A 17,928-nucleotide genomic window follows, 5' to 3' on the forward strand; every position below is an offset into this window, starting at 1 on the left:
TCTAATAAAAGAGTAATATGCAAATTGACTGTCACTCCAACACACAAGATGGCTGTCCCCATGTGGACATAAGATGGCTGCCCCAAGATGGCCAGCAAGGGAGGGCAGTTGTTTGGGACCAGGCCTTCAAGGGAGGATAGTTGTGGGCAATAAGGCCAGCAGGGGAGGTCAGTTGGGAGAGACCAGGCCTGCAAGGGAGGGGCAGTTGGGGGCGATCAAGTCTGTAGGGGAGAGTAGTTAGGGGTTACCAGGGTGGCAGAGTAGGGAAGTTGGGGACAACTGGGACTGCAGGGGATGACAATGGTGGGGAAAGGGGGAGAACCAAATTCTGCAGAGGAGAGTAGTTGGGGGGGGGGACCAGGCCTACAGGGGAGGGAATTTGGGGGGGACCAGGCCTGCAGGCGAGGGCAGCTGGGGAGGACCCAGGCCTGTAGGGGAGGGCAATTGGGATGGGGAACAGACAGCAGGGGAGAGCAGTTATGGGCGATGAGGCTGGCAGAGGAGGGCAGTTGGGGGCGACCATGCCTGCAGGATCGGGCAGTTAGGGGTGACCAGGCTGGCAGGGGAGGGCAGTTAGGGGCAATTGGGCTGGCAGAGGAGGAGTTAGGCATCAATCAGGCTGGCAGGGGAGTGCTTAGTGGTTGATCAGGTTGGCAAGAAGAAGTAGTTAGGGGCAATTAGGCAGGTGAGTGGTTGGGAGCCAGCAGTCCTGGATTGTGAGAGGGATGTCTGACTGCCTGTTTAGGCTCAATCCTACTGGGATTGGGCCTAAATGGGCAGTCAGGCATCCCTCCAGGGGTCCCAGATTGGAGATGGTGCAGGCTGGGCTGAGGGACCCCCCTCCCCTACACATGAATTTTGTGCACCAGGCCTCTAGTTAATAATAAAATAGGATAATTTTCTTGTTTTTGAAGGGTGTATTTTTCAACAATTAATAATAATCTATAGGATGATATTATTGATAACTACTTGGAGCTGAAAATAACACTTGCAGAAATATTACAGAGACTTCCCCCAGATCCCCATTGGTAAAGAGTGGGCTCCTGGGATGTCACCTTCTGTGTATATAAATAAGGAGTAATAGTCCATTCCATTGAAATCATGTCCGTGACAGTGAGTGGAAATGTGTTATGTAAGAGATTAGAACTAAGATTATAGACATTTATTACTTAGGACTGGGAGCCCTTGCAAGGCAGGCTGTCATATTCATCTCATGGCCCCTGTTACTGGTATGGTACTTTGCACAGAGCAGATGCTAATAACACTGGGTAGCTGGAAATGAGATTTTTGAAACATAACAAACCAAATGCAACCAGTGGACTTTGTTTGGATCCTGATTAGAACAAACCACCTACAAGGACACATTTTGGATAATTGAGCATATTTGAATACAGACTAGGTATTAGATGGTCTGAACATGACTTATTGTAAATGTCAGATATAATGGCATTGCAGTTATAGGAGAAAAGGTCTTCATTTGTAGTCTTCAAAATGCATCACAAATCATTTATGGGTAAAATCACCTGATATCATGGATTTAAAATACTATAACAACAAAAGAGTGGGAAAGTGAGTAGTTAGAACATATTTGGTAAAATGATTGTTGAAGCTGAATAATGGGTAAGTGGAAGTTCCTTAGACTCTTTTTTTAAACTTTTCATAATAAAATCTCTGTTTCCATAATAAAAGCACCAATCCAGTACCTCAGCCCTGTCTCTGCCTGGGGACTTGGCAATGGGAGAGGAAGAAATGCCATGAGTAGAGTGTTGAGTGACTATTGGGACCCAGTGTGGGCATGTCAGGGGTTAGGGGCCAGCCTGGCACAGTAGAGCCCCCTCACTTACCGGTATAGACTCCTCTCTTCGTCCACCACCTTTAGAGACACAGACCCTGAGGGACCCCAGAAGACATCATCTGTCCCTTTAGACTCCACTGGTATGTCCCACAGAGGTTCAGGTGAAGACAGACAGAAGGGCTTCATCATTACTACTTGCCGGTAGCTCTCCTCTGGAACAGGCAGTGCAATGGTCAACATTAGGGCTCCTGGCTGCCTCCCCCAATCCATAGCCTATACCAAGGAAGGGTCTTCCCAAAGCTTGTCTGTCTGGACATTGGCAGAGAATGTGTCTGTATCCTCTGTCCCTGCTCCTGGGGCTGCCTGCCTGCTATCTGAGGAGGCCCAACTGCTGCCCTCTGACCCCAACCCTGCCCATCTCCCTCTTCCCACTGGCATAGAGACATTGCTAGTCCCAGCTCCAATGGCAAGGTAACTTGGGAAAGGAACATGGCTCAAAAAATGGATGGGCAGGGATGCAAATGGCCTTGGGAGACTGGACCACAGATCAGAGTCTGAGACACTCCAGGGATATTCTGGGGAGGAACAGCCTCAGGCCTGAGGCTAGAGAATGAAAGCAGAGATTTGCCAGTTCTCAGGGTCTAGGTGTGGAAGATCTCATATGGAGCAAGTTCCTGTAGGAGGGCATTTTTCCATGTCCCACACCTGAGGCAGGAGCATGGTGGGGTTCATCTTCCACATTCTCCCTCTCTCATCCCAAGTCATGATGCTCCCAGCCCAGTCCCTCAAAGTACCTGATTCAGGTTCCCGCCATTTGGGTGTAGTTGGTTTATAATTCATCTTTTCTTCTAGATCTTTTTTAATGATAGTCATATTTTGTGTCCTCTCTGTAAAATTTTTCCTTCTCCCCGGGATATTGGAGAAAATTGAGGTAGGTCTGCAAAAATAACATACTCATTTAAATTTAACCATGTGAGTTTGAACTCCTGACCTTCATCTGAAATTCTCCCATAGACCCTGCCTCTGTGATGGCCCCCATTAATGCTGGAAATGGGGTGTAGTCCTGACTCCTCATTCACTTCGAGATTTGATTGGCCACTTTGTCACTGGTTCTAGAATAGCTCTCTACCTCCACAGTCTCCAACCTAGGTCTAGGCCCTCCACCCTCCCCTATAAGTTCCCCTCTTCTTCTCTTGTTCACCTCCCAGCCATTTCTGCACAGCAGTTGATTTTTAATAGGAACCTGACTGAGCACATGGCTGCTGAAGCCCTGAAATCTATTGCTTTTGGGGGGAGTAGAATGCAAAATTCTTAACATGGCCAAAAGGCCTACTTATGCCCTGTTCCTCTAATTCCATTGAAGCCTTATCTCCATTCCCACCTCTGCTATTCTTCCTGCTCTCTCAGCTCTAGTCCAATGCTTCTCAAAGCCCATACCTGGAAGCCTAGTTCAAACACATATCCCTGGGCCCACCCATAGATTCTGATTCAGCAGGTATGCAGTGTAGCCTGACATTTACATTTTCAATGAGTTCTCAGGTGATGCTGATGCAGACACTGCTGATCCACACAGGCCACATTTTGAGTAGCATTGCTCTGGCTACCTGGCTTCCTTCTATTTCTCCAAGGAGCTGAGATCAGATCTCTATCTATCTCAGCCAGGAATCTACTCACTCTCAGCCCAGCTAAGCCCTCGAATCTTTCACAACTCAGTTTAGGTTGTTTGGAGAGAGTTTAATAGGCCAATCAGTGTATTGACCCTGATCCTGGACATAATGACACAGGTGTGTGGGGACAGTGGGGAGGCAGTAACCTAGGACTGTGTCCCTGCTGTATTAAGCTCCTGGGAGTTGGGCTTTAGGGTTCTGTGGGTCTGAGGGGAATGGCTGTTTCTTGAGGAATGGCTCCTCCTAAGCCTAAGAGCCCTCTCCTTCCATGTCAGGTGAGGCAAAGAAGTCAGAACCAGGCACAGGTGCACTTGGCAGTCACAGGCTGGAATACACCAACATGAAAGGCCACGGGGCTGTGAGAGATGCCCAGGAGGAGCTGGATTCTCCTGTTCTCAAGGCTTCTCCTTAGCCTGGCTCTGTACATAGATGTTTATGTGTATGGAGAGTAAAGGAGGGTGGTTTTTTTTTCCACCCAAAGCTCTATCTCCTTGTTTTTGTCTCCCCCTTCTGGTCATTGCTTCCCATGTTCTAACTGCCACCAACTCATTCACTTTTCTTCATTTATTCATCTCCTTACTGACTAGGGGTGTCGAACTCAATCAGAGAAGGGGCCAAAATCTAAAATCCAGCCTAAATTGCGGGCCGAATGGTTTACTGAACAGTCATAAACTGTCATTGTGATGGAAACGCAGTGGAGTGCAGTGATGACAGCGCGGTGCGGGCCACATTGCAAGGCCTGGTGGGATAGATTTGGCCCGCGGGCCTTGTGTTTGACACATGTGCCTTACTCAATGCTTGGAAGGATTTAAGCAAAGGAGGGGCATATTCTTATTTGGACTAAACAAACACACAAACAACCAACCTCACTCTGGCTGCTGTGGTAAACCAGCTTCTTCCTGCTTCTGACTGTCTTGACCTCCAACTGCACCCCACTACTTGCCCATGTCTCTGGCATGTAGGATTCAGCCCTGGGCCTGGGTCAGCTCGAGGGAGTTCTGTGTCTCCCTTCTTACCCATGCGGGATGGGGAGAGTCCTGGGTGTCTCCCGCTGTAGGAGCCTCAGCATCTCTGCCACCTCCTCACTCAGCCCAGTCTGATCCAGCCTGCAAGCACAAAGGAAACCTACTTATCCTGGGACCCCCACAGAGTGTCAAGGGCCTTGGGCCCAGAAACATGGAATCTTCCATGTCCTGCAGGAACCTCTTGTTTTTGAATTGGAAAAAAGAGTTAGGAGGTTTATTAGGGAGTGTAGTTGGGTTAACACAAGGGGAAAGGAAGGGAGGAACAGGACTGGGCAGAGGAACAAGTTGGGCTGTGATGCAGTCCCAAGGGGCACAGCTCACTTTGAGGGACTTCTGATGTGAGCATGACCCTCCAGGGCTGTTCCATACTTGGAGGAAGGTTTTTATATCACTACACCAGTCACTGGATGCAGACCATCACAAGAGGGCAGTGACCTTGTGTGAGATGGCCCTAGTTGGTAGAGGTCATCCTTGTAGCTGGCAGCACTCTAGGGTGGGGGTCGGCTCTTCATTCCTTCAAGGGGACTGGCAGCACTTCACAGCATCCACCAGAGGACAGCCAGTGTCCATGGCCTCAAATGACCCCACAGGAGTAGGTCCTGGGATTTCCTTCTCAGAGGCTAGGAGGCTTCCTGGAGAGAAAGTGCCCTGTTTCCACTTTCACATGCCCTGTGCTCTGGGGTTTCTGTTGAACTTGGGATAGCTGCTGCCTGATGTCACTTCCCCAGAGAGGCCCTCCCTTCCCCTGAGTCTAATTCCACACCCCCAACCTCCTGTTAAACTCTCACAACACAGTGCACTTTCCCTTCACATACTGCATGGAGCTCAGAGATACACACTGTGTGTTAGCATGTCATCAGCATCTGTCTCCTTCTCACTGGAGTGCAAGCTTCAGGAGGCAGGACCCTTGTCTGTTGCTCACTATTGTCCCCTCAGTGCCTGGCCCAGTGTTTGACACATGAGAGGCCTGATATGAATGGATGAATGAGTGAATGAAAAAGACTAGGAAGGAAGGAGAGATTATTCTGGATGGAGAAATGAACCTAGTGTTCTCTAAGAACATGTGGTCTCACTCATAATTATCATTTCAGCTTCTCAAATCTGTTTCCAGTGCTGTGATTCTTTTTATTTCATCACATCTATGAGTGGATATGGTAGTCCTGTTACAAAGATAAAGAAACCAAGTCTCATGGCCTAAGTCAGTGGCAGATCCAGTAGAGATGACAGGCTGCCCATGCATTTTTCTGCCCCTTTACTTTCCCTGTCCAATTCAGGGTCCCCACACCCCTTTCCACTGCTCTCCCTCCCCTTCCCTGTCCTCAGCCCAGAAATGACCCAGGGCCTTACCCCAGGTGCTTGAGGTGGCAGTTAGATTGCCTGAGCCCTTCACAGAGCAGCCTGACACCCTGGTCGCCCAGGTGATTCTGCTGCAGGTCCAGCTCTGACAGCATGAAGTTGTATCTGATCATGGAGACCAGGTCCTGGCAGCAGCCAGATGTGAGGCCACAGCTGACGAGCCTGTGAGAGAAAAGCACATGGGCTGGAAGTCATTGTTCACAAGACCCTCTGCTCAGGGTAAAGGGGGTCTGATTTCCCTCTCTCACACCCATGGCCCTTTGGGGGTCCTTGGTGACATAAAGGAAGATAAACACGTGTCTAGTTAATAGTAACCCGGGAGATTTTAATTTTCTCCAGCATCAAGGAGCCCCTCAGGATCAGAGAACTTCACTTTCTCACTCCAGTGAGATTCCCAACAATCTTGCAACTGCCCACATCAACATTATATGATTTATTTATCCATTTTCCACTTGTGCACTAGGTCTGACTACATTGGCTCTACCAAATGCCCAGGTAGCTGACACAGGAGTCTTTGGTTGGTTTCAACAGTAGGGTATCTGCTTGCTTCTAACCCAAATCACCCCATTGTACCTAGCTCTCAGCTTCTCCCTGATCCAAGGTTTTAGGCAGCTCCCTCTCCTTTGCCCACCCCTCAAAGTAGTGTCAAAGAAGAGCAATTACAGCAGCCGCCGCAGCTTGCAGCTTGCAGAAAGTCTCAGTTCCCGGAAAAGGCCCTGGGCTCCGGTGTCCAGGAGCTGGTTGAAGCTCAGGTCCAACTCTGTCAGGTACCAGCTGGTCTTCAGCCCACGGGCAAGGGCCTTGCAGCCTTTTGCTGTGAGGCCGCAGTTGGCCAACCTGTGGGAGACAAACACTTTTAGCTGTGAATTTCCTCACCTGTTGATTCCACAGATGCCCATGAGCACCCATGGGCACCTCTTCTAGGTCAGGGAGTAAGTAAGACCCCCATCCCCAAGATCCCCAGAAATGCACAGGAACTGGGGGAATGACATAGAAACAAAGACAAAAAATCTTAAAAGAAGCAAGATAAAGGCAGTTACTTACCTACAAAGGGGTTGCCGTTGACTGGAATCAAACCTAGGACCCTTCAGTGTGCAGGCTGATGCTCTATCCACTGAGCCTAACCAGTGTTCATGCAACCCCTCTCTTGTCCTTCTGTCCCAGTAGGGCCAAACCTCCTTCTCCTGTGCTTTTGATTCCACACCCTTCCCTCTGCCTCCCCTCTGACCTATACTTTCTGGAATCCCCTCTTCATATTTCCAGTCTCTCCTTTACCAATTCTTTCTGCTTTGTCCATGTACTGTGCTCAAAGTACATGTCCAACACCTCAAAGTACATGTCCATAAAATCAATTTGTTACCATCCTCTCTTGCTCAACTGATTTCCAGAGAAATCCAATTATTAGTTAGGACTTTGCTTGAAGGTCTTAGATATTCCTATATCCAAAGACAGTTAAGTCTTTCAGTTCTTTCACATAGAGTCAACTTTTGTAGTGAGGAAATAGTCATGCTGCCTGATCCATCATTGGTATTCTCATGAAAAATCTCTTTTATTGCACTGCTCCACTGAGTCAGCATGAATTAGATCCTGACTTTCATGATGAAGTGCTGAAGGTGGTTCTGGGCTGTGTGCTCACTGAGTTCTAGTCCCAGTTCCCCCATTTTCAGCTGTTTAAATTTGAGCAAGTTGGTTCACTCCACTGAGCTTCAGTCCTTTACATACCTGGAAAGTGGAAATCATTGTTCCTGCTCTGCCATTTCCATAAGTTTTTTTGAAGGCCAAAAAAAAAAAAAAATTTCTGGAGTAGATACAGAGTTGATGTTTAGATTATTAAGTCCTATCACAATGTAAGCAGTACATTGTAGCTTGGTGTCTCCCCACTTGTTGTGAAGTTTAAGGTAGAATAAAGCTTTCTGAGACCTTTTCAAGGGCTTTTCTTCCTGGACTCAGGTGGTCCTTATTAGAAGGGAGGGTTTAGGGAAAGGTGAAGAAGCCTCATGTGGGATACAAGAGGCCCCAAAGACTGGATTTGTTACCATCCTCTCTTGCTCAACTTATCCTACCAGGACTCCTCTTCAAAGAGCAATTCCTTAACCCTCTTCATTCTCACAATCTTTCAGCAGTTCCTCTCTTTCTTTCTTTCTTTCTTTCTTTCTTTCTTTCTTTCTTTCTTTCTTTCCTTCTTTCTTTTTTCATTTTGCCTGTAATCTAGCTTAAAGTCTATGATATGTCATCAGTAATATGACTGCATGACTTACTCTCTGACCTCTCACCATATCCCTTTAGCTAACCCAAACTCTGCCATTGTCCCACTACCCTACACTCACTCCCACCAGAGTGACAAGTGTGGTGGCTACAATTATGAATTGCATGGGCTCCCACCATGCCTGGAAGGCAGGAATCTCCCACTCTATAAATCTCCCACTTCAATATTTTACCTCCCCCAAGTCTCCAACACCCCAACCTCACACTCATTGTTAATAAATAGCTGGATTTCTACTTCACAGGGAAAAGTGGAGCCATTAGGTTGAGAACATTTCCTTTTTTCTAGTTAATGGGAAAGGTGTTATTAATGTGAAAAGGTATTGGACTTTGTCAAGTACTATTTCTATGTCTATTGAGATGATCATGTACTTTTTGTTCTTTATTATATTAACATGATGTATTGTATTGGTCAATTTTTCTGAGTTAAACTAGCTTTGCATTCCTGGGATAAGTCCCTCTTTGTCATGCTTTACCATCCTTTTTATTTGTTTTTAATATATATATATATATATATATATGTATATATATATATATATTTTAATATATTTTATTGATTTTTTACAGAGAGGAAGAGAGAGGGGTAGAGAGTTAGAAATATGGATGAGAGAGAATCATCCATCAGCTGCCTCTTGCACACTTCCTACTGGGGATGTGCCCGCAACCAAGGTACATGCCCTTGACCGGAATAGAACCTGGGACCCTTCAGTCTGCAGGCTGATGCTCTATCCACTGAGCCAAACCGGTTTCGGCTCTTTTTAATATTTTGTTGAGAATTTTCATATCTATATTCATAAGAGATATTGGTTTGTAGTATTTTTAATACCTTGTGATGGCTTTGCTTGCCTTTGTGAGATTTTGATATCAGGGTAATGTTGCTGTCATAGAATGAGTTGGCAATTACTCTCTCTTCTATTTTTCCCCCCCAGAGTTTGAGAATATTGGTGTTAATTTTTCTTTAAAGGTTTGGTAGACTTAATCAATGAAGCCATCTGGGCCTAGGCTTTTCTTTGTAGGAATGTGTTTGTGTTTTTAAAAATTATTTTAATCTCTTTACTTGTTATAGTTTTATTTAGACTACCTAAATCTCCTTGAGTCAGTTTCAGTGGTTGTGTTTTTCAGGAAATGGTCCATTTCATTTAGGTTATCTAATTTGTTGACTTCCAGTATTTAATATTTCTTTAAAGTTCTTTAAAATAATTTTTTCTGTTAGGTCAATTGTGGTCACCTCTCTTCCATTCCTGATATTAGTAATTTGAATTGTTTCTCTTTTTATCCTAGTCAGTCTAGTTAAAAGTCTGTCAATTTTGCTGAGTTTTGCAAAGAACAAACTTTTGGTGTCATTATTTTCTGTATTGTTTTTGTAGTCTCAGTTTTATTTATTCCCACTCTAGTTCATATTATTTTCTTTCTTTGGCTTGCTTTTTTTTTTTTTTTTTTAGACTTTTTATTTATTTCAGCGAGGGAGAGGGAGAGAGAAAAACATCAATAATGAGAGGGAATAATTGATTGGCTGCCTCCTGAATGCTTCCTACTAGGAATCTAGGCCACAACCCTTGATGGGAAATGAACCCAGGACTCTTCAGTCTGCAGGCCAATACTCTATCTACTGAGCCAAACAGCTAGGGCCAGCTTGCTTTTTGTTATATTTTTCCTTTTATTATTTCTCTTTGATTCTTAAAAATTGAACTTTAAGTTATTGATTTTAGTTCCTTCTTTTTCTCCCCCTTCTCTTCCTCTAACCACTTCCTCTTTCTTTTTTAAATATACTTTTGTTTTGTTTGAATAGTTTAGTTTTCAAAAACACTTGGGCATAAACAGAGATTTCTTACATATCCTTGGCCCCTACATGCACATCTTTCCCATTATCAACACCTGGAAGCAGACCAGTGAAGTTGTTGCAGTCAGTGAACCTACACTGACACATCATAATCACTCTTTAGTTTACATTATGGTTAACTTTTGATGTTTTGTAGTCTATCTATGCTTTTTGACAAATATAAAATGACATATATCCAACATTCTTGTGTCATACAGAATAGTCACTATGCTCTATCATTTTTCTCTCCCCTCACCCACTGGCAGTTACTGATTTTTTTTTTTTTTACTGCATTCATATTTTTGTGTGTGTTTTTTTTTAACTTTTACATTGTTGTGATCATACAGCATGCAGCTTTTCATATTGTGTTTTTTATAACTAATAATATGAATTTATAGTTTCCCCATGTGTTTTAATAGATTTATGACTCATTTTTGCACACTGAGTAATATTCCATTGTATTAATGTACCACAATTAATTTATCTGCTTGTTTTTAAGTCTGGGCAATTATAAATAAAGCTGCTTTAAACATTGTTGTATAGGTTTTTGTATGGATATAGGTTTTCAACTCATTTGGGTAAACTCCAAGGAGCATGACTGCTGGATCATATGGAAAGGGTGTGTTTAATTTTGTAGGAATCTGCAAAGTGGCCACATTATTTTATATTCCAACCCGCAATATATGAGGATTTCTTTTGCTCCACAATCTTGTCAGCATTTGGTGTTGTCAGTGTTCTCTATTTTGGCGATGCTAATGAGTGTGCAGTTATATCCCTTTTTCTTTTTTAAATCTAGGCATTAATATCTATACCTTTCTCTGTCAACACTGATTTAGCTGCATCAAATAAGATTTGGTATGGTGTGTTTTTGTTTTCATTCATCTCAAAATACTTCTAACATATATATTTTTATGAATTTCAAAGAGGGAGAGAGAGAGATAGAAACATCAATGATGAGAGAGAATCATTGATTGGCTGCTTCCTGTATGCCCCCTACTCGGGATCAAGTCCCCAACCCAGGCTTGTGCCCTTGACCATGCTATTTATTTATTTATTTATTTATTTATTTATTTAATTGTTTGTTTGTTCATTTTTCTTTTAAAATATATTTTATTAAATTTTTACAAGAAGGAAGGGAGAGGGATAGAGAGTTAGAAACATCGATGAGAGAGGAACATCAATCAGCCTCCTCCTGCACTCTCCCAAGGTACATGCTCTTAACCAGAATTGAACCTGGGACCCTTCAGTCCTCAGGCCTATGCTCTATCCACTGAGCCAAACTGGTTAGGGCTGTTTATTTTTCACAAATTTAAGAAAAATATATTATTCATTTATTTTAGAGAGGAAGAGAGAGGGAGAGAAAGCATCAGTGATGAGAGAGAATCATCACTTCAGTCCTTCACTCGCACCACTGGGGATTGAACCCACAACTTGGGCATGTGCATTTATCAGGTATCATAACCACTGGATTTATGGGTCAATGCTCAAACCCTGAGCCACATCAGCAGGGCTCAAAATACTTTTAAATTTCCCTTATGATTTCTTCTTCCACCCGTTGTTTATTTAAGGGTATATTGTTTCATTTCAGTGTGTTTGTGAATTTCCTAAATTTCCATCTATTATGATTTTCAATTTCATATAATATAATTTGTATGACTATAATCTTTTTAAATTTGCTGAGTTTTATTTTATGGGGCATCTTATTTTAGTATACACCTTTATTTGATACTAGTTGGACATCTCTCCGAGGTACCTCAAAGGAACTTGACTTTGCTGCACATGTATAAAATCACACTCATGACATTCCACCCCCCATCTACCCTCTCCCAGTATTTCCATCTCAGTGAAGGTGCCATATCCTATGTATATCTCTGGTCTGAACCTAAGATCATCGTCTATAGCTCCATCTCCCTTTTCCCATAAATCCAATTCATTACTCAGTCTGGTCGATTTTACTTTTCTTCAGATCTCTCACATCCATTCACTTCTTTCCATTTCCATGGCCAACACTGTAGTCCAAGACACCACCATTTCTTGCAGAAACTATGGTAATTTCCCTTAGCCCAAGCTCTCACCATCTTTACAGGAACAACTAAAACTTCCCTATGAACTGGTTTCCGAACATCTCCTGTTGTCTTCCATTCTGGATTTTATATGGCAGTCTGCTTCTACTTTGAAAATGCACTGACCATATCAATCTTTTGATTATAATCACATTGCATTAGAAAAAACAACCACCCCAAATTCCAACAGGGCCTTGCATAGATAGTCTTATTTCCTGATCTCTGTAGCCTCCTTCTGTAGCCCCTTTGCTTTCCATCCTCCAGCCTCACTTGTCTGCTTTCAGTCTCCTTCCTGCCACAGGGCCTTTGAACTTTCTGCCATCCTGCATCAACTAGGTGAACCCTCGGTATCCTTCCCATGTCCTTCAATATTCACTTTATTCAGGTTGTTTTCCACTGCAGGCCCTTATCTGGGCCTGTTATGACACATTTGTTTGTGTGGTTAATGTCAGTCACTTGCAAACTCTGTGAAAACGAAATCCTATCTCTGTTTGCTTACTGTAGTAGCCATGGTCAGAGAGGGGCTCAATGAATGTTTGTTGACTACAAGGACCACACACCCATCTTAGACACAACTTCTATCTTGGATCTCCTGTCCAGCTCTCTTTCAGAACAGAACCCAGGCGAGACTCACCTCAAGGTCTCCAGGCGGCAGCTAGGACTTTCCAGGGTGACACGAAGCTTGTGTACTACAGTGAAGCTCAGGGAGTTCCCACTCAGGTCCAGCTCCCGCAGGCTTGCAGGGACTTTGAGAAGGGAGAAGAAAGTCAAGGAAAGACTCTGTTCAGCCCCAAGGACTTCAGGGAACAAGGGTTAGATGGGGCCAACACCTCCACTCTCTTAAACACGGGTGTTCTTCAAGAGCACTCCACCCCTCGGAGCTACAGCTTCATTCACCTGTGCTTCCAGAAGTTCTTTGCAGCAATGTCCTATGCGTTAGGAGGTGATAGAGTATTGAAAAGTGATTGCTTTAGTGACATCAAAATTATAAGAGACTTGACAGATGTATATGACAGTATGACCTGTCTGGGGAACCAACCACATGTTTCCTTTTGGTCTTTTGAGTGATCAGGGGATGAGAGAGATGGAGAGCATCTTGAGGGTCAATGTATAGTCAACAGCAGCCTGTCTCCGGAGCGGCATTCCTATCAGCTGCATTTGGCACAGAGGGAAGTTGACTGCAAGCATCCTAACCTAGAGCCGTATTGTTGGCACTTGCTCCACTGTTTTTATGAGAATCGGGACTAAAGGCTTCTGACAAAAATGATGTCTAATTTCTATGGAATGAGGATACGTGTCCATACTCACATGGAGCTCCTGGTGTTCACGTTCTGCTTTAAATTCTGCCATAGCATGAAGACGCTTCAACTGAATGACGGTGGAAAGGCAAACTAGCTCAAAGGCCTTCAGATGTGGTTCTGTGAGTGCTCCCCTCTCCGCCCACCCCCCCCACTCCATCCCCTTTATTGGTACTACTGCCCTGGGGACTGGGGCACTCTCACTATGCCTGGCCCCAACAGTTTTAGGACTGAGGTCACCAGTAATATTTTTTTCTCAATAGATATATTTTTTTTATGAGAGAGAGAGAGAGAGAGAGAGAGAGAGAGAGAGAGAGAGAGAGAGAGAGAGAGAGAGAGAGAGATTATGAGACAGAATCTTTGTTTGGCTGCCTTTTGCACACATACATCCTACCGCCACCGGGGATCAAGCCTGCAGTCCAGGCATGTGCCCTGACCTGACCAAATCAAAATGTGACGACCTGGTTCATAGGTCACTGCTCCACCACTGAGCCACGCTAGTCAGGCTAATGGCCAAATCACACCCGTATTCTCTGTCCAGCTAGGGTCCTCAGTAGCTGTATCTGACCATGTGACCTTCCCTCGCTGCTTCTGGGCTGCCTGCTGTGACTCTGCCTTGTACTGCTGTTTCTCTTCCTGTCTCTGTCACGATGGTCACCTTCTCTCCTGGGTGCACTTTCCACCCCATGCCAATATCAGCTGCCCTCTACCCAGCCCACCTGCCTCTGATTCTTCCTCTAACATACTTCCCTTCAGGCAACAGTTCTCTCAGCTGCTTCAGGCACCCCCTTAATGGCTGTTGACTATAACATTGACCCTAAATTCTCCCAGCCAACTCAGTATGTGTCTGTCTGAAAAGGAGTCTCTATTTCCTTCTACACAACTAACATCCCTGTTTGTTGCACTATTGCCCCAGGGACTCCGCTGAAAGACACCATCTGAGTATGATGGAGTAGCTCTCTCTGACCAGTCCAAAATCCCAGAAACACTGCTAACTTCCACATCCGGGTTCCCCACCTTAGGGGCAGCTTTGACCCTTTAGTACTTGATGTGCCTATCTCCCCTTTAAATGATTCACTCCATAAATGTGTATTAAGCACTGGTTTAACACCAACCCCTAAAGGTCACAGATTAATAAAGCACAGCCCTGTCCTCAGGGAACTCAAATCTGGGAGAGAAGACAGACATCCATCCAATAACTAGAACAGCATGCAAAGTCCATGGTAAGAGAGGAAAGGACAAGGTGGGATGGTGGCCCAAGGAAAGGGGGATCACATGAGTGGGCTTGATAGAGGGAAGTGTCTCAGAGAAAGGACTGGGGGACACAGGTGTTTTATTTTCAGATTTATAAAGTTTTTCTAATATAAAACGCATGTTCATTGTTGAAAAATAAAGTCACGTAAATAAGCAATGAGGTCAAAATTAATATTAATCAGAATTCTGTTCCTCACAGGTACCATCATTATAAACTGAGGTACATATCATCTAGTCTTACTTTTATGCACATTTCCAGATCAAAACTGAGCCATACTGTACAGAGGTCACCAGGGTGGAGAGCTCTGGAGGCCTAGCAACGGGCAAAACTTGGAAAACAAGGACTTCACCCCCAAGGTAATCTTTCTTCCCCCAGCATATCACTCGTTATGGGGTTTGGACCTCAGGCCATTTTATATCTCTGGCTATGCTGTTCAGCCCTCCTGTTCTGACAGGTCTGGTCTGACCCCTCTGTTCTAACACCTGGTACTGTTCTCACAGTCAGTCGTAATCAACAGCTGCTGTTCGTTCCTCCCTAGAAATAACATCTGGGCGTCAGTTGTATTTCAACTCCAGGCCCCAAAAAATAGCAAAACCACTCAGGACCATCTGCACTGACCCTTTGCCCTGGCACAAACCAGTCAGTGGAGACCACAATCTTGGAAGGACCCACTTGGAAAGCTGATGAATATTCTATTGAGATCCTCCCTGGATCACCCCTAAGATCTCCACTCTTAAAAGCTTTAGAATGCAGGACCCAGTGTGCTCTCCCTCCTGGAAGCATGCCCGTGACTTTCCGTACCCCTCCCCTTCCAACCCCCATTATCATTCCCTTTACCTTTCTTACTCCTAAGCTCCAAGGGCCTTTCTTTTGCTCTGTTTCCTAACTCATTTGTTCTGCCATCCATTTCTGACACCTCTGTGATTTTCTAAGTTAACATTCTCTTACAGTTTGCGTCTTGGCTCTGAATTCTTCCCTAGTCAGAACTCAAGAACCAGGGTTGCTGAACCAAGGTCCTGTCTGACCCCACTGGTCTAACACCTGGTGCTGTTCTCACCATCATCATCAATAGCACCAGAAAACAAGAGATGAAGTCTTACATAAGAGAGGTCAGGGAAACCAGTGAGCCCACTGCAGCCTGCCCCACACTCTCATTGGAAAATGGTGCCCTGACACTGCTGGGCAACTGTACTAATCTGGGCTCCAGGAACTTTGTATCTCTGCCCTGGTTCTGCCTCTACCTCCCCAGATATGTCCTCTCTGTGCCTCAAGTCCCCTCACATGAGGCTGAGAGCTTCTGCCACCCACAGCAGTCAGTAATAACATCTGCAGGGGCAGCAACAGTAGCAACAGAACAGTTCATTGAGCACTTACTGGGAAGCGGACTTTGTGGTGGGTGTCTAACATGGATTACCTCTTGACCCTCCTACAGTCCAGGGGCCTCCAACCCTCTCATTTTACAGATGGAGAGAAGATTCAGAGAGCAGTGAAGTGACTTGCCCAATGTGGTTGTGCTAGGATTGAATGAAACCTGCTTCTCCCCGACTCCCTTCTGTGCTTATAGCACAAACCAGGCAAGTGGCCTCTTGGGAGGTGGGTGTGAAACCCATATCTTCCTGCTGGTGCCTTCTGGGAGTCAGCCTCTAGGGGTGTCGAACTCAATCAGAGAAGGGGCCAAAATCTAAAATCCAGCCTAAATCGCGGGCCGAATGGTTTACTGAACAGTCATAAACTGTCATTGTGTTGGAAACGCAGCGGAGTGCAGTGATGACAGCGAGGTGCGGGCCACATTGCAAGGCCTGGCAGGACGGATTTGGCCCGTGGGCCTTGTGTTTGACACATGTGCTCTAGTCTTTCTGGCCCTCTGAATGTTCCCTTCCAGGTGCTGTGAGGACCCATGGGTGGCTGGGAATGTATTTGGCATTCTTCCCCCACAAGCCTCTTAGCTGCAGTCTTATCTGAGTCTGGATCCCCCCTTTGACAGGACAGTTCACTGTCCAGGGTCAGATTTGGTGGGAGGTTCAGCAGGGTGTGGGTGAGAAGGAGATGAACAGCAGGTAGAGGGAGTTTTGTTTACTCACTTGACTGTATAGCTAACTCTATCCGGGCTGTGGCACACAGCTGGGTCAAGCCCATCTGCTCCCAGGTCTGCTGGGCCAGGTCCCAGGCCCGCTGTTCCCCATATTGAGCCACAAGGCGTGAAGCCAACTTCATGCCAGCCACCTCCTCTGGTTGAGCTGTGGTCGCCCCAGGGGAGTGCTCACAGAGATCCTTATCAGGCAGCCGCAGCAGGAACTCCCTGAGCTGCTCCTTGCTCATAAACTCCAAGATCCAGGCCAGCCGTTGCTCGACTCCATCAGCCATCTTTGCTGCATGCTTCTCCTCAGCTGCACTGAGTACGTCTCTTGCACTCAATTGGATTTGGAAGGCCACTGAGGAGAGTGGGTGGTGAAGGGATCAGGCAGTCAGAGAAAAGCAGCCATCCTTGGTTCCTACCACCTCCCAATGCAACACTTCTACTTGGGTCATTATGGTCACCTGTCAAACTCCTATTCAGCATTCAAACCCACTTTTGTAAACCCCAGGGCATCTGCCAACAGATGATGTTGGGAGAAGGGATGTGAAGGAGAGAGGCAGGAAAAGGCATAGGAAGCAGGAGTCCAGAGGGGGCTGGGCGACAATGAAAAAGATCAAGTTTCTGAGTTGTTGGGTCCTGTCTGGGGGCAGGCAGGAGGGTGAAGGGGGCAGGGATGGGAGGATGGGATGTTCTGAGCACTCACTGTTCTATGTTCCTCAGTTCTCTGTCTCCTAAGATCTGGACTCTTTGGACCAAGCCTTGAGCTGCAATGCTGACAGGAGGCGGGGGAGGGGGAGAGGCAAAGCACAGGGTGGACTTTGAGAGCCCAGGGTTGAGCTCAGAGCTGCCTCATCCACATCTCTCCAGACCTCTTCTGGTCCCAGGACACCAACCAGGAAGGACAGCCCCACCCAGCCAGAGAGGAACAGAAATCACCCAGAGGAAACCACATGGAGGTGAAGTCAGGGGAGGAGAAGGGCCATCATAGTTTTGAGCAGAGAAGGGACTTAGAGCCAAACACCCAGACAGGCCACATCTACAGTCTCCATCGATAGTGAGGCCGGGGGCACAAGGACAGACAGTCTGATGCCCTGGATGAAGACCCATGTACCATGAGGCACTCACATCTTTACATGACACCCTGCCCAGGTCCAACTCCCCACCCCCAGCGCATCTTTCTGCTGAGCCAGGGTTGAGAAACTCTTCAGGAAGTTCAGTGTAGGGACAGAGGAAGCTCTCAGGAAGGGCGGGGAGCCCCAAACCTTCTGCGGAAGCAGGTTTCTTGAAGCCCAGTTCATCTTGGGAAGACTG

General features: G+C 45.8%; 1 protein-coding gene across 1 annotated transcript in view; it reads right to left on the reverse strand.

The window, feature by feature from the left end:
* Nucleotides 1-16,969, reverse strand: part of LOC118727049 (NACHT, LRR and PYD domains-containing protein 1) — a 29,910-nt gene extending 12,941 nt beyond the window's left edge. The window contains exons 1-8 of the mRNA XM_045586687.1: nt 16,617-16,969; nt 13,296-13,355; nt 12,622-12,767; nt 6,507-6,680; nt 5,835-6,005; nt 4,479-4,568; nt 2,590-2,732; nt 1,845-2,007 (exon numbers count right to left, since the gene is read on the reverse strand). Of these exons, the coding sequence (XP_045442643.1) occupies nt 1,845-2,007; nt 2,590-2,732; nt 4,479-4,568; nt 5,835-6,005; nt 6,507-6,680; nt 12,622-12,767; nt 13,296-13,355; nt 16,617-16,904 (1,235 nt within the window). The 5' untranslated portion in view covers nt 16,905-16,969. The remainder of the gene's footprint in view (nt 1-1,844; nt 2,008-2,589; nt 2,733-4,478; nt 4,569-5,834; nt 6,006-6,506; nt 6,681-12,621; nt 12,768-13,295; nt 13,356-16,616) is intronic.
* Between the last annotated feature and the right edge of the window lie 959 nt (nt 16,970-17,928).

The sequence above is a fragment of the Pipistrellus kuhlii genome, unplaced genomic scaffold (genome assembly GCF_014108245.1).
Source record: "Pipistrellus kuhlii isolate mPipKuh1 unplaced genomic scaffold, mPipKuh1.p scaffold_m20_p_23, whole genome shotgun sequence".
In the NCBI taxonomy this organism is placed as follows: Eukaryota; Metazoa; Chordata; class Mammalia; order Chiroptera; family Vespertilionidae; genus Pipistrellus; species Pipistrellus kuhlii.